Source organism: Acanthopagrus latus, chromosome 17 (genome assembly GCF_904848185.1).
Source record: "Acanthopagrus latus isolate v.2019 chromosome 17, fAcaLat1.1, whole genome shotgun sequence".
Classification (NCBI taxonomy): domain Eukaryota; kingdom Metazoa; phylum Chordata; class Actinopteri; order Spariformes; family Sparidae; genus Acanthopagrus; species Acanthopagrus latus.
The window spans coordinates 14,711,820-14,737,221 of NC_051055.1; the positions used below are offsets into that span (position 1 = coordinate 14,711,820).

The 25,402-nt window shown below is 42.8% G+C and overlaps 1 protein-coding gene across 4 annotated transcripts in view; it reads right to left on the reverse strand.

The window, feature by feature from the left end:
• ptprub (protein tyrosine phosphatase receptor type Ub) overlaps nt 1–25,402 on the reverse strand; it is a 175,054-nt gene that overhangs the window by 107,558 nt on the left and 42,094 nt on the right. For all 4 annotated transcript variants that reach the window (XM_037075201.1, XM_037075200.1, XM_037075199.1 and 1 more), the window contains exon 2: nt 15,375–15,506. In XM_037075201.1, coding sequence (XP_036931096.1) covers nt 15,375–15,506 — 132 coding nt within the window. The remainder of the gene's footprint in view (nt 1–15,374; nt 15,507–25,402) is intronic.

Here is a 25,402-nt window from a genome sequence, read left to right on the forward strand (position 1 = left end):
AGGCGAGCAGGCCTGCAGCGATGAGAGCAGGTCGGGACGGGAGCTGGTGTTCGACTCCTGCCACAGACAGCTCGAGTCCTCTGGAGAATTGCAGGCAAGATCGCAGTCTAGCACTCCAGATTTGTCCGTGTGAGTAGGCATTTATAATTCACCAACCAAAGCTCAGCAGCTGAACTGCCATGTCATCTCATTCTCAATATCATGCTACAGCTGGGTGTGAAATAAAACTCAAGGAGGGGAAGGCCGACAAGTGAGAGATGAGCTGAGATACAGGTGCAAGCGTGCAGTTTGAGACCCGACAAAACGGAAAATGTGAGTGCGTGTGTGTGTGTGTGTGCCTGTGTGTGTGTGCATGCATGTAAAAATAGGTGCATGTGATCCTGGACTGGGACAACTCCTCTGCTCCCAAAGAGGCCCTCAAATAAATTAGGTTAAGCGATGTGCAAATCCCGCAGCTGTCTATGGGAGCGTTTTGCAGCCGCGGAAGGGGGCATCCAGCTGAGCATCGCAGACCGTCCCTGCCACCTCAAAGAGAACACACATCAGAGGATGAGAGGAGCGGCTTCGCCTGCCTGCAGGAACCACGAGACGGGGCTTTGAAATGTTATGTTTCCCACAAGTTGGATTCTGAAATTCCCTGTTTTCTCTGCTATGAAAAACATTACAAGCAAAGCGTATAAAAGAATATGAGTTTCCACTGAAGTTATGATTATGGCTTTTTCTATTGCTCCCTTTAGAGAGCATGGCCCTTAGCAAGGTGACAAGGAAGCAGCCCACATAGCAGTGGGAGCTGGAACTTCATAATTGTACTGTCACGATAAAACTGATGCAGAGCTTCCAGATTTCACTTTATGGCGCCGCCTCAACACTCACATAAACTGACTGGCTCATTCTCAGAGCTCGTTTCCGATTGCTGTATATGCAAAACATACAGTAAGTCAGCAAACTGTACGTGTGCATATGAGGGGCCCGTGCCAAGTTTATTCACGCATGTGTTGCTGCGCCATCGCCCTCGTTCCCATCGTCTGATATTAATATGTGAGCAAACGCTGTGAGACAGCTCCTCCTGGAGAACCCCCAGCAGTCATTAGCCGTAACAACCTGGGAGTGTTCCTCGGAGGGACACGCTCTTCACTGCGATTACAAACAACACGGGGGAAAGCGGGCTACCTCGCCCGCGTCTCTGATGTTTTGTGCAATGCTAAAAATACTCAAGGCTTCGAGCTTTGGCTGGGGTCGGCATCTGCAGCCACAAAGCACGGTCGCTGTTTTATTTTTTTACATTTTTTTTTCATGCCATTCACACTTTTTAATTGCAGTCAATATTTCTGAAGGTAGGAGGTGCGCTGAAAAGATTTGATGGTGGCAGTATAAAACAGTAATGGCCGGGGCTGCGAGAGGGGAATCAAACGTACAGAAGCCATAAAAGCACACGAGGCACTCCTCAGAACGCTCATTTTCAGAGGCTGTTGAATCAACCATTGAAAGACTTCTAATGATTTAAGGACGGCGGTGTTTTGAACGAAAAGATTCATCTAAATTTTTACAAAGTCAATGACTTCAGCGCAGCTAATTCATCTTTGTTTCGGCCCCCTCTTCTTCCACGCCCTTCATAAAGTAATAACTTTTTGCCTTTTATGTGTGCTAATGGAGAATAATAATGTTTGGTGAAGCTTGAGAAGCTAATTGTCTGCAGTATGGTTAAAGGCACGGAGATGGACAGCATACTAAACAGACCGGCAGACACCTTACAGACATTTTTGTCACTTACATCATTATCTGTTAGAGTAAATGCCCAATATATCTCCATCCTAACGCGTCTCAGAATATGTTTTATTAAGCCTCACTTCTACCATCCGTTTCCACACATCTCTAGCGCTCTCCTCATCACATATTAAGAATAGTAGGGAGAATGAGGACGGTAGGAAGATAAAGAAGGAGATGCCAGATGTGATACGGACTATTTATATCCTGGCAGCGAGAGCCGATCCCACTAAAAGACAGGCAGCAAATGCAGAGCGAGCCTTGGACCCCTGAGACCTGATATAATATATTACTTATTGTGTATAATTCAAATAGCCATCCATCTCTGGTTAGTCATTCTGCTTGCATCAGGCCTTTCACATTCATTATCATATCAGTTAACACGATTTAATGCAAATGGCTCCACCCAGAAGCAGCGCCTACATATCAATTACTGACTGAGTGTTGTGCACGACAAGAGTTATTATGGTAACACCGCCAAAATAAATTGCACCTGAGAGGACGAGTGTGAACGAGATAGAACGACGGCTCGGGACGGGAGATTAAGCAAGAACATAAAGAAGAAGAATAAAATGTTTTGTCCCCGCTCTTTATTACCTGGAGGACCCTCTTGGCACTCCAACCAGATGCCTACTCGAGAGGATCCTGCATCTCAGATCAATATTATTCCAACAACAAAAAACAAAAAAAAACAAAAAGAGATGTACACTCAGAACCCCTCCTGGCAGCTGGATTGCCACCCACAATGTCTGCAGAGGAAATAGACTGAAATCATTAAGTCTCGCAGCAGAGGATCAATGGCCGCATACAAATTCTGCTCATGCCATTTTTGCAGGGACGTTTATCTTCTCCATTATCTGGCTCTTTTCACCCCGATTATGGTGAGGGTGCTTAAAGCATACACTGCAGTTTCACTACTAAATGATGCATCCATCACCCCCTCAGCCACAGTGACAGCTGATATAAATATGGAACAGATAGTTACTTTTAAGAGGATTGTGTTTTAAAACAAAGCATTAGACGCGCTTTCATACGTCAAACAGAATTGTTATCAGGTGCTTTATGGCTGTGAAATTTAAACTCTCAAGTTCACGGATATATGGATGCTTTGGGAGAGCTGGTGCGCCACTGAAGCCATTTGTGAATCCTTCACAGCACAGCCGGTTGTCCCAGTGGGACCTCTGAAGTGTGAATTAGGCCCCCTGAGGGACACGGGGCACCGAAACTATATGACTATATGCAGATGTCTGTAACTCGATACTCCCACAGGAGAACATTACAACATTTCAACCTGACAATGAAAATAGAGAGTACACTGGAGTAATGCCGTTCAGTTAGCAAGTCAGCAAGTTGGAAACAACATGTGCAGCATCCTGATGCCATAAAGAAATGAGCACCGCGTCAGAAAGGTCTGCTTCTGTCTGGAATTTCAATAAACTCACGTGTTGAATTAAATTCTATATTAAGAACCTGCATCACGTTGGCATAGATGTCATTAACATGAGCACTGTTCCAAGTAGAATTTCCTGTCATCTAATGAAGCATCTACGTCCGTACCCACCCCTTCTCCATTCACGCAGCTAATGCGCTCTCCCCTTCCTCACGTGCCCTTATTTGCCTTTTTCAGTTTTCTTTCTGCACCATATGGGAGTTTTCACTGAGTTAATTGTACCGTGTCATCGTTGTCAGCATAAAGTCGGGCATGTGCGCTCAACCAGTGCTGAGGCAGCTGATTTTTAATTACCAAAACCCAACTGCTGAAGATCATGTTGATATTGGGAAATTCCTGAAAAACTTGGATTATGCTCTGAAAATATCCGTTTTTGGGGGCTGAAATGTAAATAATAAATGGATGCAATCGTTTGCAAACAAACTGTTTACCGACATTGGTTTAAGAAAATTATCCCTGAGCCCGTGGAGTAACATCCTTTATACCGTCAGGTGTTTCACAAAGTACTGAACCTTGCAGCATTCTTGCTTGTGAGTGACAGATACTTTCAAGGATGCTTCTTTCAGACCCAATTATGACACTATCTCCTGTTAACAATAAACCTCTTTACTCGTCGAAGGTTCCAAACAAGTGTTAAAATGTGAGTGTCCAAATTTGTTTGAAACATGTTGCTGGCATCAAATTCAGAATAAGCATAAATTGATACAAATCAATTAAGTTGATGATGTAAAAAAGGAAGCATACATCAAACTACAACCCTGTTTCTGAGCTGTGGTGTTGAATAATGGCAAGATCCTTTTTCTGATACCACCGTGCATTTAACCTCTGAGTTTATGGATCACTTTCACCTGTCACATAAAAATAAAAAAACTGTAATGGTTGTATGAATTTAACCTTATCTCATTATGGTTTTGTGGTGTCACAGTGACCTTTACCTTTGTCCTCCAAAATGTAATTATTAGTTTCCTTGAGTCATCGTGGATATTTGTACCACATTTGAAGACTTTCCCTCAAGGTGTTCTTGAGATATCGCGTTCACAAGATGAGATGGATAGGCAGATTCTAAATTATCACTTTCTAAACCAGCCGACTGCTGAATCATAATGTAATCAGAGCTCAGTGGGTATAAGATTTAAACTGTTTAAAACGTTCAGCTGCTGAGCATAGTCTGGTTTAGTCTCCCGACAGATCTGGATCAAAATCTGCATAGGTTAAAACCATTGGTACCTTTCTGAATCCCCATGAGCTCAGCGGCACATTGGTGGTGGTTGCAGGTTTCCATCCATATGTGTTATCGCAAAGTGACTGGAAACAGACTACTCTCTGTGAAAACATATTTAATATATTATAATATATTTATGAGGATCCCCATGAAATTGTACTCACTCATTGATACCAGCCACCTAAATACGCCTGAAGATTCGTGGAAACCGTTCAGTAGTTTTCACACGGGTGAAAACATAACCTCCTCGCGGAGTTAATTAACACATTCTGTTTTATTTATGCTTTACACATTTTCTGGAGTCAGGACTGTAACTAAAAGTTCCAGTTTACACTTCAGGGAAAGCTTGTCAATATGGTTTAATATTTAATATTTTCAACATTATTTTTTTTGTGCTAATTGTGATTTGTTGAACCATCCAACATGAATGTAATCACTGGTACATTTGTGTTCATTAATCTTGATTTACTTACAAGTACCCTGCGTCTGTCATATGTTTTAAAGTTTGCATTTATCTGTGTTTGTATTTATCTATTCAAGGGTGATTAAACTGCAGAAAATTAGTCAAAAGACATTTGAAAATTGGAATGAATGCTTTTGCGGTTGTTGTTCCTGAGCTACTGGATGATGAGGAGGACATTTTAGGACAAGTTAACCTTTGACCTTTTGAATATGAAACGCTCCAACTTCATCATGTTCCCTGAGATTTGAGTTATATTGAGTTATTGTTGAGTAATGGTGACCTTTGACCTTTGACCACCAAAAAGCTGATCAGGTCATCCTTGAGTCCAAGTGGACATTTGCGCTAAATTTAAATAAACACCGTTAAGACGTTTTTGATATTTTGCATTGAAAATACTGGGACAGATGGAAGAACAACCTGAAAACGACCCCAAGTCCAGTCTCTCTTATGTTGTTTTGTGCTCATGCAAAAACTTAAAAGAACTTAGATACTATTTGGTCTCTGGACCGCTGACATCTGGGGGAAAACTATCTCCACAATCAAGTTGTAATCAATCAGTGCACATTTTGGATCAAAGTTTGTCAAGTTTGTGATAAATTGCAAAAAAACAAAAAAAAACCCTAAAAGTAAGAAAATAAGTACAGATTGGGGATCCTTAACTGTTGCGCTCTGAGTGAAATATGAGCCATTACATGTCAAGAATTTGAACAGTTTCTAAATGAATGAAATGTTATCAAAGTAACACATCTGCATACATCTTGTTCTGACGTCTCATCTGTCTGTGTTCAAGAACTCACCAAAGATCAGAGACGCTCAGCTAAAACTAATTTCGCCCAGATCTCGTTATGAATTGTGAAAATATAAATGCACGGCTTTTACTTCTATGCACATTTTCTCCGATATTTCTAACTTATGTGGATTGAGAGAGCTAAATGCAGGCCTTTATACGCAGAGAATTTTAAGAAATACTTTAGAATCTCGTTTCACACAACTTGCCATGAACCACAAGCACGTGATCTGTGAAAATTCAGAGACAGCTGAAGCTGAAGTGTGGGCCCAGAGGAGCAGCGGAGTGCACCGAGGTTGGGAAATATCCAAGTGCACTTACTAAAACCATCCACACCAGGCACACGTACAAAGCATATTTCCAATCTCATGATTAGCAGAAAAGAGGAGGACACCAGAAGAAGAAAGACGACTTCCAAGAGTTTGAATAACGTGTTTCATTTCAGCAGGGGGAAAAAGAAACTTAATTGAAGTGTTCACATTCGATTCACAAAGATGCTTTATTTGCTTACGGAGGAAGTCACAGAGAGCCTGACTTGGATTAACGATTAAGTGTGGGCAGTTTTGTGAGCATCACTGTGACTAAAACTCTGTGCTTTGGGCTTACACTGCAAATCAATATTATCTCCACACACATTAGAAGCTGTACAAAATATTTTATTAATAACAGAAATTGTGACTGGATCTTCAGCACATATCTGAATGTTTTTTTGTGTGTTTTCATATAGGTCAGTGAGGTCAGTTTATCTGTAATAATTTAAAGCACAATCTCGCTCTTAAGTTGACCATCATACTTTTAAGTGGCGTATGGATTTACAGACCATACAAGCACCGCCGCCATCTTACACTGGCATCATGCACAGGCTGGGAAGCTAAAATGTCGCAGCCTAGCGCCGTGGCTGCAAGTCCTATAAATGAAGGAAATCTGACAAATTGTTATCATTTCACCACATGGTCAAAACAGTAAGTGGTGAATGGTAACATTAGCTAATGGTTTACCAAATGTCTTGTTTTCCTTTGAAATATGGCCTGGTGTTACCCAGATTTTCACTTTCCATTAACCTTTAAGTGAAATGATAACAATGTGTCAGATTCCCTCCATTTAGACGAGCATCCCACCCTCAGCATGATTCCAGTGGGAGACTGACACTGTACAATGTGCCTCTTTTAATAAATGGAGGGCTGGACATTTTCCTAATTTACAGATAAATGTAACTGGTCAAATTGTAAAAAAAAAAAAAAAAAAAAAGCCTATATTATAATTGGAACATTTGGAACAGAAAATGTGAGCTACACCTGTGGATGCTGTGACCCTTCACTTCAGCTGGCTTTCCTTCCCATTCCTCTACAGCGAGCGCTGAAGTTGTTTAAAGCGCAAGACAAACAATAAATCTCCCGCTTCTCGAGTGTGTCAAATAGGGGCCAATTACGTGCGCGTAACATCCAAAATACAGCAAAGATGCTCCAGCTTAATTGCAGTTGTCACCCACACGGCCTTTTTTCATGAGCTGAACCATTATGCTTCAAGTGACCAGCCACTTCATCTCACCTGAGTTTAAGGTGATTCACCTAGTAAGTCCTATTTGGCTACGATTCTGAGTGTGCCGCCTGAGCCTCAATTACACTGTTAAACTGGCAACCTTACACTTAAAAAGCCCTCTAGCTGTCCCTCTAAAGTGACACTAATTAGATGGAAGCAACAGCCAAACAGAGGCTGCATTAGCTTAGCCTACCTATCACCTGGGTGTCTGTGTGTGGGTGAGTGAGTGAAACACAGAATAAAAGAAACAGGTGCCGAGAATATACCAGCTCGCCTGCTCTGGCAGCCGTTCCCATAAGTGTCTATCAGTCACATTAATGATTACTCTTTACCTTGAAAGCATAAAGGGAGCTGATGGTCACCGCCCCCCCCCCCGGATAACAATACAATTAATTTGCTATATTCTAAAAGGTTCTGTGCAGTGACGGGCACTTCTGAGATGATTAATAAGTAGACAGAGCTTTCAGACATTTATATGATACATCAGCAATCGATAAATATGAGCTTCTTTGCCTTGAAGTAACGAGACATAAGCAATTATACCCCGGGAGCCACCAGTGTCCAGTCCCGAGCAGTGGAAAGGTGCAGGCTTTCATTCCCAACAAATACCAGAGCGGCCGATTGATTTCACTAATTAGTTCTGAAGGTGTGTTAAGTAATGAAATCAACTGGTGGAACATTTTGGCTGGAACAAAACCCTGCAGACTCATCAACAGCTCAACCGGACACAACTGTCTTCAGGGGAGCAATTGTCCTCTGTAACCCGAGCTAAATGATAAATATAGATGTTAAATGGCCCCTTCTCTCTTCATGGACGAGCTGCAGGACCGTCCCTGAAAATAAACACACTACTTTGTCTCAACTCTAATTTCATTCTTGATCGCAGAGTTTTGGCCTTGAAGCCAAACTCGACCGTCAAAGCTGACACATTGCTTAGGTCATTACGTAGCTTTTATTAAGATCTAGGTGGCGGAACAAGTCACGGATCAGACTTAGATCTGTCCCACCAAGGCACGGACACAGGACATCTCGGGTTGTCCTGCGGTGTGGGATCCATGGATCGATGGATGCTCGATCGGATTGGGATCTTAGAAAATTTGGTGGCCAGGTTCTTCAGGCCAAGCATGAGTAGTGTTACGCAGTATGATGTGAGGAGGTTTAGTTTGGCTCCAGCTGTGTTTGGACGGATTGTAGATGTCAGGACCCAAAAGTTTCTCAGCAGGACATTGCACCATATTGACTAATGATTGAAATGATCAATGTCAGTATTATTATTTAATGTGGCGGCGTCCAAGGCCTGTCTGCCTTGGACCAGCTCTCCGTCTCTCGTGCTGGTGTGACTGTCTGCAGGTGTGCCGAGGTCATCTTCATCATCAAGACCTCTTCAAACACTCTGCCCAGCCCACATCCACCCTGCCAGGTTGTCCCATCTACTTCCATCAGTGCAGCCACTGTTCAAGCCCTGTTGTTATTCAGTGCTCTTTGTTTGCAAGTGAGAAACCTTGTTTTTCCGTCTCCTCTTCATCCTGCCTCCCCTGACTCTGGCCCTGCCTCATCCTCTTCGTGCTGCTTGTTCACGATTCCTGCCACTTTGCTTCAGACCGACCTTCAGCCAAGTACCCCTGGAACCATCACTGGATCCTGCTCGCCTCAGTGCCATCATCTCCCAGTTTTTTGTAATTAAAGACCTTACATAACTGTTTGGGCTGACTGTCAGGTGGCTAATTGGTATAATTATGTAGAAACAAGATAAGGTTGTGATCGCTGCTTGGTGTAATCACAACTGGATTAAAGGTGCACTGTGTTGTTTTGGAGCAGGAATTTTAATAAGAACTGAAAAGATCATTGATTGATTTTTTTTTTTTTAAATGCCTTAACAAGCTATATAAACAAACTCTCTTTCTTTTCACGACTGAATGAACAAAATGATCATGAAGGACAACACACTTTCATACTGTTTCACTTTGTTTGTATTTGGCGGACCCTGCCACCTCTCTAGCTTCAAACTAAATAAATATATATAAATATTTCTGAATTTGTGTGATTACTTCATTGATACTCTGAATATTAAAATTCAGATTTTGAATTTCTACAAATTTCTACCAAACTATATAATGTCCCCTCCACAATAAATAAATCATAAATGCAGGCTTTTAGTTCAATTTGTTGAAAACACTGACTCACTGATGTTGCAGGAAACACAGTTCTCATGGGCGTTTGGCTGAGGAACAGACTTTGACATAACATCAGAACAAATCTTATTTTGTGTCAGTGATGGGGAATTGTAGCTGCGTGTGCTGAAAGATATGCAAGTTTACAAATTGTTAATTGTGTAGGTGGATGGATTATTAATTTACACTGCATTGCCTTAGGTTTGCGTTCAGGATTGTTCTGTTTATCAACCAGAACACTTTTGAAGGAAATGCCTCTTAGACCTGTGTTAATTAGAGTTGTGATTAAAAGTGTTTGTGGGTCCCGGAAGATTTTCTGATTACAAACAGGGCCAGGTCATTCTTATGTTTGGGACTGGCGGCTTTAAATCATTCGCAGAGGTCCCAGCTGTTAAAATGAATACTGACAGACTGATATCTATAAATATTGCATTGCAACAACGCAGAAGGTCTACTGAATAGCACTTGTCGTCTCCTGAAATAAAATAAACTATCGGCAGTTTATCTATTGCAACCATTTTCCCTGCAAGTCAAGCAGCAAATTTACAAGCCGTAAAGTATATCACCTCTCTACAAATGCACAGCGCTATAAGAGCAAAACTAACCGAATGTTCTACAATAAACAGAGACCTTTAAGATAGGATGGTATAACTATATAGTATATACAGTGTGTGGCGAAAGCAGACTGCCAGCAGGGGAAGTTGGAGGAGGGCAGTGTAATAGGGTATTAAACCAGCGAGGATGGCTGGTCAGCTCTGATAACAACACGTCTCCTCCAGCAGATGTATCCGTCTCCTCGCTCTGCCTCATCTTTTCACGGGCGCGGTTTAATCTCGGGTCGCCGTCAATGACACACGTGCACTCGTGTGCAGCTGGTCCGTGGCATGCGCCGAGGGCCAGGCAGGGGTGAGAGGTGACAGATAGGAAAGGCCAGGAGATATGACATCGTCCTCCACAGTCGGCTGCTGGAGATACAGATGGACGACTGTCTGTTTGTGTGACGCTGTGTATTAGCTTTGTTAAGGTCGTCACATTGAGCCTGCTGCTTCAGTGCCAGTGCCAATTGACCAGGCTCTGACCCCGGGACAAACGCTCAGAACCACGCATCATGTCGGTCTTAACCTTCCTTACACCTGAAGTCCCCCTCCAGCCGCCCACTCATAACGCCTGTGGGCATTTATTTAAGGATCTATTGTGCTAGTAGCTAATAAAACAACCAATCAATCGACTCTGTGGCTTGTTGCAAGGTGTACAAACACACAGATGGAGTTGGATTCTAGCCTGCGGCGCAGCCTATTTTTAAATGTTACCTTGGCAATGTGTGTGTGTGTGCACAACTGGACAGCACAGGAGACATTTACTAAAAAGAAGATAAGGAGAGAGGAGGATTTACAAGATTAGTATGGGACACATGGAGAGAGAGGGAAAAAAAAAAGAGCATATTTTAACAGTCTTTTCCAGAGCTGTCAGTGAATTCCTGTGTGACTCAGCTGGAAACTAAAGCCCCCATTTCTGCACATCCAAGAGACACTGTTTGTGTGGCTGCTGAGGGGTGACAACTGTGCGAGGTTTGCGTGCTCAGTGGCACTTCAAAAAAGCGAACACCTCGCATGGAGGGTTGAATCGGGAGTGTTTCGGCAGGTGCTACATTTACCAAGCGCTTAACTTAAAGGAGACATGGGAAGCTGGTTTTCAGGTTCACATTTTTTGAAGAGAGGTCACTACTATGAGAGGTGTTGTAATGCTCAAAATCAGAATCAGTTTCCTTATACTGTCTCATACTGTCCCCCTCTGTGGCGCTCTGATTTTAGCTCCTGTCACTTTAACGCTCCCTCCTGCATACCCAATCTCCTCTGATTGGTCAGCTCACACACGCCTGAGCCACGACCCCTCTCCGTGTCTCCGGTCAGCACTGCTGTGTTTTTCTGGCCTCCAATGAGCTTCAGTGAATTATACAAATGTGTGACATGGTGTTGTGGTTGAGGGTCTTCTGACGAGGTGTTTCAGGCACTGCATACATTTTTCTCTCTGTGGGAAAGACGAGCTCCTGTTCAGGCTTTTTAACATTCAAGACCTTTTAACTGCATGAAGAACCTACAGTTTATAATGCAGCGAAGGAAAGGGAAAAAAAAAACGAAAAAGCATAATAGGTCTCCTTTGAGGGGAAAGTGCACCACTTTTGCACATCTAAGTGTTTTGAAAGTATGAAATGTATGTGTAAGAAAAAAAAAGAAAAAAAAAGAAAAAAAAAACAGAGACAAAGAAAAACAAAGTTGAATAATGCCAATGCCATTTGTGGCTCCAGACAGAGAAAAAACATCTGGGGGGGGGGGGGGGGGGGGGTGCACACTCAGGAAGAAGTGAGATTAGCAGACGTCTGCAGCCTGCTCCTCATCTCTGTTAGAAGCTAGCGGCTCAAGGCTGCATTAACGGTAACACACCCAAATCTCCGACCAAACGGTTGGTGGAAGGGTTGCATTCTGGCTAATGTGATTGCCAGAGAATAGGAAGGAAGGGAGAATAGTGGAAATAAAAAAGACGCATTACAAATCTCTGATTCTGCTACATCGATTTTACTACCTTTTTTATTTTCTAAAAAAAAAAAACATCCATAATGAGTCCAACAAATGCAAAAGTGGTGGCGTGTTCTTTTGAAAAGGAAAAACCCACGGCTGGATAGAATACAAGACATTCATGGTGTTAATGAAAGGAGTCATTTTACTTTTTCAATGCAGCCACTTTATTCATCCAGTTACACTTCAGGTGGTGTGTTTTTATACTTCTAGTGGCTGCTTTTCCGCCACAGGAACATTAACTGGGGCCAGGAAACCATTTTCATTTATGCTCAGGGCTCATTGTCAACGCGTTAAAATGACGATGAGATATCGATCATGGTGCCGCATTTTGCAAGTTTACAGCAACAGGCTCATGCACAGTCGAAACGCCTTCTTGTTTCTGGTGGGCTGAACAGAGTCTGATGTTTGTTGTTGATGCCTAAGACCTGGAAAAGTTCTGCTTTGAATTGACTTGTGGTTTCTCTGGAAACATCTGGACATCCCGTCCCACATGTTTGACCTGTCATAAATAATAACTAGAAAACAACAACACATAAGGTGAGTAAGAAAAGCAAGATCAATTGACGTAAGCTGTTTTAAAAGGCGCAATATTTAACAACAGCCACCAAACTCGTACTCAAAACAAATAGCTGTAACTGGCCTTTGGCTAGTCAGCTCAGTTAGCTGTGCAGGCAACGATCAGTCCAGGAGGAACGCCAGGCTTTGAAACCAAACTGTGTAATTACAACATGACATGATTCACTGGGGCCCAAAAAGCTTACAGCTTACACTGTTGAAGAAGCAACTTTAAAATGGTGGATCCAATTTTGTGAGTGACACCACCACCACGACATTACTTGTTTAACTTCCATAATTTAAGCCATTCGGACCAATACAATTTGGAAAGTGTGGAAGAGGTGAGAGATGAAATCATTGTATCTCTAGTCAAGTTAGCCAGGTGCCAAACAAGAAGTCCGCCGGCTCGGTGTGCGCATACTGTATGGGCCACACAACGTGGAAGATCCAGGATGCTTCATAGCCAGGAAGTCAAGCCATTTTGGCTTCAAGCGCCACTGAGCAGCTTTCATAGCAATAAATGGGGCTCTGCCTCAAATGCTGTATCAAGGTTTTAATGTAACAAGATTGTCAAGACTGGGAGCTTGGGCACCAGGGGATTGTTAGTGCTTATACTGACAGCACAGGAGCTTTGGACCAGGACAGACAGGGGCTAGCTGGTTAGCATGCTAACTGTTGTAGATATCTCTGCAGTTGTTGTTTATTCACATTCTGTCCGTCATTTTTGGCAGTTTTTTGACATTTCCATCAAAAAATTCTTACATATTGGCTTTCAGCTTGTTTAAGACTTTAACGGATTTTGGTTCCTAAAGGCCACCCTGATTCATAAACTATAATGAATACTGCAGCAGACACAGAACTTTTCAAGCTGATTAATCCCCCTTTCAGAAAATGAGGTACACTTGACATGCAGACACATTCTTCCATACAAGGTCATCATCCTGCAAGCCTGACTTGTTCATTAAAACGACAAGAGAACTCCAGATTATGAATAGCAAGCGGGCATCTCCTATCTAATTCAAAATAAAGGAGACTGTGATAAAAAAAAAAAAAAATGGGACATTCTTATTAAGATCTCACCAAATTCCATCTTCTTCTTCTTTCTTTTTATTCAAGACCATTTTCTCTTTCATGGGAGCAGCGGTCTCTAATTTCTCCTGGGAGCCACAAGCTGCTGCTATCTCAGCTGTGTTTACTAATCTCCCCTCGACGCCAGTTTCTCAGCCCCACAAAGTTAATACTGGTCCAATGTAAATAGCCTTATCTCATAAACTCTTGTTATCCCCCCACCTTGGCTGTCCAATGTGATACATGGCTAGAACTCAACACAGGGGGATTAAGTCAGAGAGAAGGGGAGGGGGGAAAAAATAAAGAGAAAAGGAACATTTCCTCTGCCGATACCTGCAGAAAGGTTATCCACTTACAATAACACCATGAAAATGTCAGGAAGGAACGCCGCCGTCACAATGAAATGACACCAATCAGACGAGGAACGTGAGTAATACACTGCCTCTAGCGCGGGCCTGAAGGATGGGCAGATAATAAATTAAACTGAATTTGTCTCCCGCTTCTCGGAGCTGATCGATCGAGAGGTGACACTCGGAGCCTCTCACGCCGCCTCGTCATGTGCAGATTACAGTACCTGCTCCCGTTCCACCTGTGCTCGTCTGCTCCACCGAGGGGCCCGGAACACTTTAAATGCCAGGGTAGTAAGTTTTAATTAAACCCGAAGGGAAAAGTATTAATTATCCCATTGCCTGCCGTGAATTGGCTGGTGGCTGCAGGCGGATTCTCACCCGAATGCTGATGATGTGGAGGTGTGGTGTAAGAGTCCAGGATGAAGAATTTGGGATTTATCAAGTTCAGGATCTGGATAAATGCCTGCGGTGAGGAAGGAATTTTTAGCCCTATAAATAAAAATCACAACCATGCAGCCTTTTTAAAAAATACATCCCTTCATCCCTGCAGGAAGTTTTTGACCATTTTGTAAAGGCTACTCCTGTCGATATCTTCCAAAAGGATTTCCCTGAAGGATACACATTTCTTTTGGCACGATCTCCAGTTATCCTGTCATCTTTACATGTGTTCCTCTTGGCTTTCTATCTGCCACGTTAATCCTCTCCTCTTTGTCAGATAATGTCAAACATTTCTTCCAAGCTGCCACCATTAAACTTGCAAGTTCTTTTCTCTCCCTCTCATGTAGCATGCGTGTTTCTGTCATGGACCGGTCGAACTCTCATTACCATATGATGGATTGATTGGTTCTACCCGAGGGAGCTCGGTTCCTTAATCATGCTGCAAGTTTCCACAGTTAAAGTGCTTCAGCAGGGGGAGACCACTGCTGCCACCAATATATTTCTGCTGAGGAGCTGAAACAGCACTCTTCTCTTTGTCGGATCCCTGTAGGTATTTGTTAATGCAGAGATGGAGGAGCGCCTTATAAACTATGCATGCCATCTCCCTCTGGCAACCACCATTGGGGAGGATGATGGCAGGAAAATGCTGGTTTCCATTAGTCCTGTGAGGCTGGTTAACATAAAATTATCCTTGGGGTTAGCAGGAAGCAGACAAAATGGGGGTGAGTGCTTCATTAGAGCTGATGCATAATGGACGCTGGACATCTATAAAGGCTGATTTGCACACAGGCACTTTTTTTCTGTTGTGCGGGCCACAAACAAAGGTTCATTTATTTATCTGACTCAAAACAATGTCAAGAAATAGCAGAACCACCGACCAACTGCTGGCGTGTGCTAAAAAATAGCTTCTGTTCTTGAACCCCCCTAAACTCTGACGTGCTGGGTTCCAGTGTGAGATTTATACAGAGCTGTAGGAGAGAGGACCACTTACCACGCAGGAGGTCGGAGCTGGCGTAAGGCGAACTGTACGTCCGAAACAGCAGCCAGTCGAAGTCGTCCTCCTCCCCCTGGGTGAAGTCACACAGGTTGGGGTCTGAGTCCTCTTCAAACGTGCAGCCTGCCGCTGAAAAAAAGGGGAGGAAATAAAATTTGGTTTTACAACTCCGTTCTAAAGAAGTCGATTTACTTCACAGATGACTCATAAACATAAAGGAAGGAAACAATCCAAGGTACTCAGTCTAAAACCCAAAGACATTTACTGATTCTGTTCTAATTAAAACAGCGAGTATTCCCTTTTGAGGAGCTGGAACCAGATAATGTCGAAATTTGTGCTTAAAATGAATCAATTATCACAACTCCTGCAGCTGTCAACACTTCCTAAATATAATAAAGCCTTGACATTGTGAAGTTTGTGTCATTTGTATATCTTAATTATATATGAGGATAAGCGTAATTTACTGTTTCAGTGCACTGATACCATTTTAGATGATAGGGTTTATTGCTAAACTAAGAAAAATGTCTTGTCTGTCACAATAATCAGTGGGAGTTGACCAGTTTCATTAAACACACTGTGGCAGCTAGCCACAATGTAATGACCACTGCAGCCATACCGACCACCTCTCTACCGCCTCAGACCAACGCAGCGGCCTGTATTTATGGCTGATGTGAGCAACTGAGCCCAGCAGGCTTTGCCATGCTGCTACAATCAGGGTTTCATACAGATCTGATGTTGCTCAGCTGTGGTATGAAAGCCTGCACAAGGTTTACTATAGCTTAGCAGCTTAAGGGTAGTAACTGATGGCAACTCGTGGTCATCCCTCACAAATATCCCACTCTTTGAAATTGTGAAGAAGTTTTACATAAATAAGCTTTAGGTGAGCATGGAACAAATACTGCAACACATTTACAACAGACTGTCTGCGCAAGATACTTTAAGGATGGGTTCACCCGAGAATGAGAACTCAGTCATTATCTACTCGCCCTCATGACATTGTGAAGTTTAGTATTCAACAAAACATTTCTGGAGCTATAAAGCAAAACAACATTAGAGCATTCTCCTAAACAGCTTAAGTAGATGAGGACTTGATTTCAAATGTAAAAAAAAAAAAAATAAAAAAAAAATAGCCAATGGAAACATGAAATGGCTTTCTATCTACATAGGGTGAGCGGATAATGACAGAATTTTAATTTTGGGTTAACTCATAGTTTAATAGTATCTGCACATGACTATTAACAGTCTACATATTTCAAAAGGCTCATCATTCACCGGGTATGAACAGTATCTGTGAAGATGATCTTGATTTAAATGGTCAGAATCAGCTTGTGTGACTTCACTGTCCTACGTCTCACACACACACACACACACACACACATTCACACACAGGAGTTTGTGTGTTCGAACTGTGCTAAATGAAATGTGCTCTCATGTGCACAGAGTCTCCCAGACCAAAAAAACGAATCAAGCAGTGAGCTATAATTACTTCAGACTGGCACAAAAGAATACAAACCCTGGCAAAAGCAATAATTGCCCCGCGCACCTGAGGAGAACTACCCCTCCCATAAAGCATTCAGAAACAAGACTACATCTCCCAAAACCCATTCACAAAGGCGAACATATAGTAATAACATTTGGAGAAAGCAGGCACCCTGGGGATTGTAGTGATTATCATAATACCTCACAACCTGCTATTGCGTGCGCCAAAAAGCTAATTTTTTCAAATTATATTTAATAGCTATGGCTTTAATGGCCCATGGGTCCTGAATAATGTGCTTCAGTCATTGCTCCCTGCATCTGTTGCCATATTTCACATTAGTCCATCAGTGTGAGAATTACAGTCTAACAGTGGGCAGTTTGAACAGCCCAGTCATAAGACCGGAGCCTGTGTCAGTGATAATTGGAGCAGGACAGCACGAGATGCGACATGTTAATGATAGGAATAACCACGAGCAGGTCCTGAAGGTGACCCCTGTGGTCTGCAGCTTTATGGCCGCTCATTCTTTCCTCTAATCTGCCATTAAACAAATGGTCTCAATATGACTGGCTGCAGACAAAAACACAGTCGGCCACATTGTGGTGAGGCTTCATTATTCTCTGTTTTACTACGTGTGCATGAGATAGCCACAGCGTCCAGTCATTAACAGTGTATTGCGATTGTTGGACTTGTTTGGTGTGCCACGGGCCAAATAAAATGGAGGACATGAGAAAGACTCCGGGGACTCCGGGACTGGAAAACCTTTGGACCATTTCCACCGATGAAAATGAAGCTCTGGGGACAATATTTCACCCCAAAAACAGTCCCTGCTCAGACGAAGCACTTCTCAAAAGTGAAGTAATTCAGCAGCCCACAAACCATTTAGTTTTTTTTACTTCCACTGTACTTCCACTGTACTTCCACTGTACGGACATCAACGTGGAGAAACCACACACCAGATGGACCAGTGATGAAGTCTGTCAAGAAATGTGCACACAAATCGGACATCTGCAGTGACACATGGCACATATTCATGAAAGCACACCGAGCAAACATGGCCATGAGTGAGGAAATATCTGACACACAAATTGCTTAAGGACCAAGCATTTGATCTACTTTACACTTGATGCAACAAAAAACAGTCTGGTTGATAGTCAAAAAGTATCAAGGTACCAGCCAGCTCTCCGTTTCTGCAGTTTTTCCCCAAGGTCCAAAGAGCTTACTTCAATTTCAATGTGATGATTTAATACATCCATTTCAACTGCAGCGGAAGACTGCACTGACCTACCGTCATGCTCCTGTTAGGTGCCAGGGTGGACAGGCACCAGACAGTGATAGCTCACTTCCTCAAAGTATGCTGCGTTGATGTGTAGAGAGGAAACTCTCTGAACTTTTGAAGCTTGTAACTGAACTTCTTTGATTTGACAAAACATCAGCTTAACTTACTGTTTATCCGTCACTTTTCTAAAGACGTACTGGAGCTGTTTTAAGTCACCGATGATGCAAACCGAGGATTTCCTGCCACTGCTTCATAAGACATTCATTAGAGTCTTTTGCTGTGAAGTAATTGTGGAAAATGCTTTGTATTTCTTACAGGATTAGCAGATCTTCATTAGCAGTGCTAATATTATTATTGTGTTAACCTGATACGTAAAATATCACAAGAAGAGACGACAGAAGAAGCAACTATTTGCTCTTTGCTGCACTAACAATCAGCAGACCTCCAAAAATTAAATCAACCTTTAACCGCAACGTACTGCATAGAAAAACATTTCTTTCCACCAGAGACCAGCTTGAGACAGGACAGAAGATGGGCAAGAAGTTGATGAGCTTTGGTTTAAAATGTTGCAGTTGATCCAGGGGGTTGAACTTTCTCCAGATGGTGTATTCACTGCAGCACAAACACACTCAGGGTGCCCTTCCCTACAGCCAACCTATTACATCACTCTTGCACCTCCAGTGATTGTGCGATAAGACCGGAGCGTATCTACCATCACGTGAGCTCGGCCCATTGGGTTGATAGTAGCAGCCGACCAGCAGGGGAGGGAGTGTGATTTTCTCCCTCTAGGTTTGATTTATTGTCCCGTGCTGGGCTGTTACTGCACAGATCTGCTGCGGAGGCCAGGGGTTAATTGTCCCGCGCTAGGGTCTATTTCTAATAGAACAGCCAGAGATATGGGACCTGACACATCCAAACGTTGGCACTATATTATTCCCCGCTGCTTCGGTAAATGAAGCCTGCAGACTCCTCCCTAGAAAAGTCTCATCATCCGGAAGGAGGAAGCCTGGATGTGAGGCCAGCGCTGCCCGGGAATGTCATCTCCTCACGATGCACGGGGGGAGATCCAGCTCATCCATCATGGCAAACACACTCCCACCTCACCTCCTTCTGGAGGACCGATGGGTGTGTCGGGTGTCAGCGGCCATTTTTTACCAGAATAATTACAGCATAATTTAGTGCAGTGACCAGGGCAAAGGCAGGTACTGCCAAGATTTTGTGGCTGAGGTTGAAGCATGTTTCACAGCACTGTTGTTAGCTCATATAAATCATCCTACATTTACATGATAGAGATTTGTGAAGTTCATTTGATAACAGTCTTATTTCTTATTGTAAATATAGTCATGGTCACTGGATTTAACAATGTCCTACTTGCCTCATCAGTCAGGCTGCTGCTCCTGAGATATCGCGCAAATAACATGCAGAGCTTTTTAAGCAGAATATCAAGATTAACTTCTGACTTGATCAATATCAAAGGTAATAGCTGTCATCATTTTATCTCAGTAGACATTTGTGTAAACTGAATGATTCTCATATACATTTTTGACTTTGATGGCCTAAAATTGTTCACTCGAGGTGTTTACCTACAAAATGCAGTGGAGTGGAAGTATGAAATAGCAGAAAATACTCCCGTTAAGTACAAGTACCCCACAACTGTACTGAAACACGGGATGAACATCAACGGCGATTTGAAGTCACGCCTACAAAAGAACCTGCGGCGTCTTCTTGGGAGCACAATGAAAGAACAGATTAATCAAATCTTTAAGAACGAGCCAAGAAGCAGTCGTCGCGAGGGTGCAACGGCAGCAGAAAACATGTTGAAAAGCTCAGCACTGCCAGAACAGCCTGCTGTGGTGCCCCGCGTGCGGCACAGCACAGCACTGTTCGGAGGAGAACCTGAGTTTGAACAAAATGGAGAGGGACTGAAGACGATCATTTACAGGTCGGGTGGGAGAGAAGATCTCTGTCACCGTGTTGAAACACTAATCTCGGTGTTTACTGCGAAGAACACCAACGCAGATCACTCCATAAATACATTCATACATAACCTCTGAGACTTTACAGCAAACCAAAATAACTTCGGATTCACACAGTGGAAGGAAGTGATGAGCCATGCTCTGTCGGAGGACGGATGCTGAGGCTCCTCTTTGATTTCACGAGGACATAAAAGAAGGTGGCAACTTGTTTACCAGATACTCCAATTTACTGGCACAGTCGAGGGGATACGTAACATTGTTCCGCAGTTTAATATGTGCAGTTAATCAAGGCTGCGAGTCTCTTTCTGCTCATATCAGTTGTTAGTGTCACATGTAGCCCTCCGTGTTAGATTTGGTATCTCTCCCTCTGTTTACTTGCATAATCCCCTGCCTTGCGATCTAATTAGAGTGCAGAGTGAATATTGTCAGAGTCTCTGCTTATCCCCTTTATTTGCATATGTTTTAAGCAGAAGGAGGCCGTCCTAAGCTTATTTAAGGTGCCACTACTCCAACAACTTTCCACTTGAATAAATCAAACACAGTACAATGCGGAGGGGATGAAATCAAAGTGGCGACTGAGCCTCTAACTCTTAGTATCAACAACGGCTCAGGCGGTATTTGAAATCACAGAGCCGCAGTGAAGGCCACCAAGTCCAATCTCAAAATGTGCACCGATTCATCTCTAATAGTTCAAAGCAAAAGAATGATCTGCAAAGAAAGCAATCATTTGATCTGAAACACTGCAGTTAATCTCTTCTCTGGCTTCTAAAAGATTCAGTACAGTGAGTGAGCAGAATTAAACTGCACCGTCCAGCACCATGGGGCAGTACTTGTGCAGATTGTAAATTAGTAGTACTTGTTTGAGGTCCAAATTGTCACAATCAGCCACTAACAGATCGCAAAAATCTGAGAACACTGGTGTAAATTAGTTCAACTGGGAGAGGATTCAAATGTGCACACGACTAGAAATGTCGGGGCCACTTGACAACGGCACACTGAGGCTGAAAAACAATAAATATAATGTTCACGGTATGTCAGAAGGCCCGTGAAAATACAATAATATGGATTAATGGATAAAATCCTCTAGCATCTTACATCTCAACATCGATATATAATTTTCTGAAGAAAATCAATTGAGCAAATGTTAATGGATACAATCTCGGATGGGAATGTCTGTCTTCCAGAAAGTTAAACACCAGGCAAAGACAGATGCTTCATCGCACGAACGCAAAAACCATAATTGCCATAAATCGGTTCAGCTCATTGATTTGCAACATTGCTCATCACGGTCTAATACAAGCAGAGATATCACCGCAAAACCACCAGTGCTAAAAATGATGTAGTTAAATCTCTGAGGGTGAACACAATTTTTTATCTCTCGTCTCATGGTGCATTCATGTGCTGCCGGAATAATTGGGGAAATCAGCTCCCAACTGGCAAGCTTCATGTGGATTTGTGGACTTCACATTTACTTTACATAAGAACATGCTGGACAAAGGCAAATGTTTGGTTGATGGTTGGAAAATTTGTATTTTGTTTGCTGTCATGTAAATTGTAATAGATAGATAGATAGATGTGAACACACAGAATGAGTCATAATCTGCTTTGTTTCCACTTTAACAAATTGCTCAAATTGAGCAGTGTCAGCAGAGTCCCGCGTGGTGCCTATAAATAAAGCAGCATTATCAGTAATGTGCTGATATTTAGTCTAAATGGGGCAATCAATGACTGAAGTGATGCTTCTGCACATAAAGGTGTCGGCCTTCTGCCTGCTTTGATTTGTCCCCCTCCAGCAGGTCTTCTCCGTTTTACCTCAAGGACGAACATGACAGGGGTATTAATCATCTCATCAAACCCTCAGCAAGGGAGCGAATGGGGGTATTTCTTATTCTTTTGACACAATGAATGAAATTCCTTGAAATTCCTAGGGCTATTGGTTACCATTCAGAATTTGGCATTGTACATGAGGGCTTCATATCCAGTCGCAGCAGACAATAAAAAAAAAAGATCAAAGTGCTTGAGCGAGAGTGATGCACACACACAGCTGTGTACTCATGGGGCTCTAGAAATAAACTCTTCCAGTCATATTTATCCCACACTGACATTCTGATAGATTCCAACAAAAACAAAAAGGAGGCCAATTGCAAGACAAAGACCAAAACTCTCAAAAACCCTGGCTCTCGTTTGATACAAAAAACAGTAAGAAGCTGATGTTTGTGCCCCAAGACAACAATGCCCAACCTTTGCTTTAATGTCAAATCCAGCCCGTGCCCTTAATTATCCGGCAGGCGGGATGGATAATGAACACCAGAACCTGTGAAGCCACCTGGGAAATGCAGCGTGGTGATGAGCCGCGGATGCTTGTCATATCATCATCAACAAATGGGGACTGAAAGCATGCTGGGAAGACAGCCCTGCACCTGAGAGCTTTTCTTCCACTCCACACAGAAAACCCTCACACGAGTGTGGGGTGACTGAGTGTCTGACTGGTGGGGATCCAGGTGGGAGCGGATGAGTAATACCAGAGGCAGTTAGGAGGGAGGAGTGTGGCTGATTTGCATTGCAGTGAGTGTGGCCCGATGCATCAGCAGGAGACAGGTATATTTATTCTCTACAGAGGCTCTCCTCCCCAGCACTCCCCTGGCTGCCTCTGAAAGCCATCCATCCCCACACCTGAATACGCAATGAAATCATCTCTCTGCCTCCCCGGGCATTAATAACTCAACCCTGGTGGCTGGATGGGCTCGGTCACACAGAGAGGGCCAGGGAAGAGATTGAGAAAAGAAAGGGTTTGAGATGGTGAACAGGTACAGTAGAGGCGGCGAGCTTTAGGCTAAACTGAACTGAGATATTCTGCTGCGGAGCGACTGCAGGAGGAGAGGGAGGAAATGAGGGACTGAGGGGAAAACGACTGGGTTGGTTAACCCTCACAGCATTATTCATATTTTCTTCAGACTCTCCCATTTAGACAGAAATAATGTAACACCCTCGCCCCAGTATATTAAAATATATGACACTGCTGACGAGGTGAAACTCATTTAATAACTAAAAGTTCGATTTTTGCCAATATGCAGATAGGCCGATATTTTCCAACTGTTTTTTGGCTGGTCGGTGATGCTGATATTTTTATATGCAAATATGTTTTCTCACCTAATTCCAGAGAACATCAAGGCTCTCCTTCACGGAATCAGCACATTATCAAGCCAACTTTTATCATGATGGCAAATACAAAACCTGCATCCAAACATGATCATATACAAAAACTACGTATAGTAGTATGTATACTACATATATGTGTGTGTGTGTGTATGTTTATATATATATCTTTTTTACCTCAATACCTCTATATATATATATATATATATATATATATATATATATATATATATATATATATATATATATATATTCTTTTTTACCTCAATACCTCAATGAAATGTTCACGGGATCATTATCCATCTCCATTTTCTCCCAATAAGCATTCCATTGCCGTTGCATGGTTAAAGCATTGACTTTATCTGCGTGTCACTTCATTCTAAAGCGTTTCATTTAATAGCCTTTATCAGCCAATACCGATGACGCAGATGACTGATATCATCAAGCATCCCTAATTTAAACCTTTAAAGACTTCTTCAATGACTCGGCATCACACTCAGATAATAATGTCGTACTCGTGATGCACAGCTTTTTCTTAAAAAAGGAGAAAAATCAATGCAGCAGAATCAGACATAGTGTCTCTTTTATTCTACGTTAACCGCAATGCAACCGGACTGCTGACAGTCTGGATTCAGATTCAGGTCTGTTGTGCTAGCTAGTGTAGTCTTGGGGCGTCATTATGGACACAATAATGATTGGCTGCGCTCACTGAGTTGGTTCGGCTGTTAAGGCATGTTCTGGTTTTGTTTTTCCTGTTGTTTTTCTCCCCAACTGCATCTAACCTCTGGGAACTATTGAGAGGCCAAGAAGCTTCTCCAAGGTCTGCCAGTCCACTGAATTAAACAGAGATGACGTGACTCTCTCCGCACAAGAGCTTTGCGGTAACGGTTTAAATATCAGCAAATCGGAGGGAGTAGTAGGGCAGGTCTTAGCAAGAAAACCTGTGGCGATCCATGAGGACGCGACCTTCAGTGGCTAGCCTCAAGCAGCTATGAAGAGACGGCTGCAGAGGTCTGGTAGGTTCGTATCTTCCTAACCATGCACAACGCATGGCAATTGGCAATAAAGACATAACAGAATAATGCATCCCGTTTACCTTGTTAGGTGATCAAAATCAAGGTAATTACAGCGTGTTGCTACATATGACACACTGACATGTTTTTTACACATTTAACTACTAACTACATGTAGCAGGAGCGATTGTAAGCTGATGAAAAAAAAAGTTGTGCCCTGAGATGTACTGTTTGATTGCTACTGACAAATATCCAGGTGTATTCTGTGTCTCAGAGCTGACACGTTGATCCCATTGGAGAACCAGTTCACCGTCTTTTCTCATGAGGCAACACAATAAAGTCTGTGTTGAGAAAAAGACGAAGGACCCGATGTTCCCTTCAGCAACAACGCAAAGAAGTAACAATCTATCCTTCTGACCCTCCTCCTCTCCCTTGATAATCTTCATATTGTAATTCAAACACAGTAAAGCCATACTGAAGATTTCCCTCTGCGACTTCCGAGGGGTGAACAACGACACAAAGGCTTCCTACGGCTGTACCCACGCCGAAGTCAGAGTTATCAGTCAGCCGCAGTTCATCTGGAAATTAATTTCTCCGTCACTTAAAAGCGCCGCTATAATACTTTATCCCTGATGGTGAGCTGTTGATAAAAGTGTCTCAGATGTCGGAAAAATAAGAGTCAAAAAATATTATTCCAATATCAGGCCTATCTGAGCTATTCTGAGGGCAACACAAAGGGAAAACAGGGACGCTAAGACAAAAGCAATCTGAGCTTGTTGTCTCCTGTTTCTCCTTCTCTGAGAGGAAAAAAAAAAGAAGAAGAAGAAGAAGACATCAATTATTCCACTTCCCAGTTCCTGTGGGTTTAGGGCAGGGGGTAGGATAACTCTGAGTTCGCGCTGCTGATAAGGAGCTCACTTTAATTTTTTCTCTTTTTCTTTTTTTTTTCTTCCCCAAGCCGGTGGTCTATTTTGAGTCGGTGTCCTGTCTCAGGTAGGACCGGGCTGCTGTGTCGGCATTACACTCATCTCCACTTTGCGATTTCTCCTCACCTCCACAGAAAGCGGGACACAAGTGGGTCCCGGCAGTGAAGCACATCTAAAGAGCCACATAAGAAATCGGTT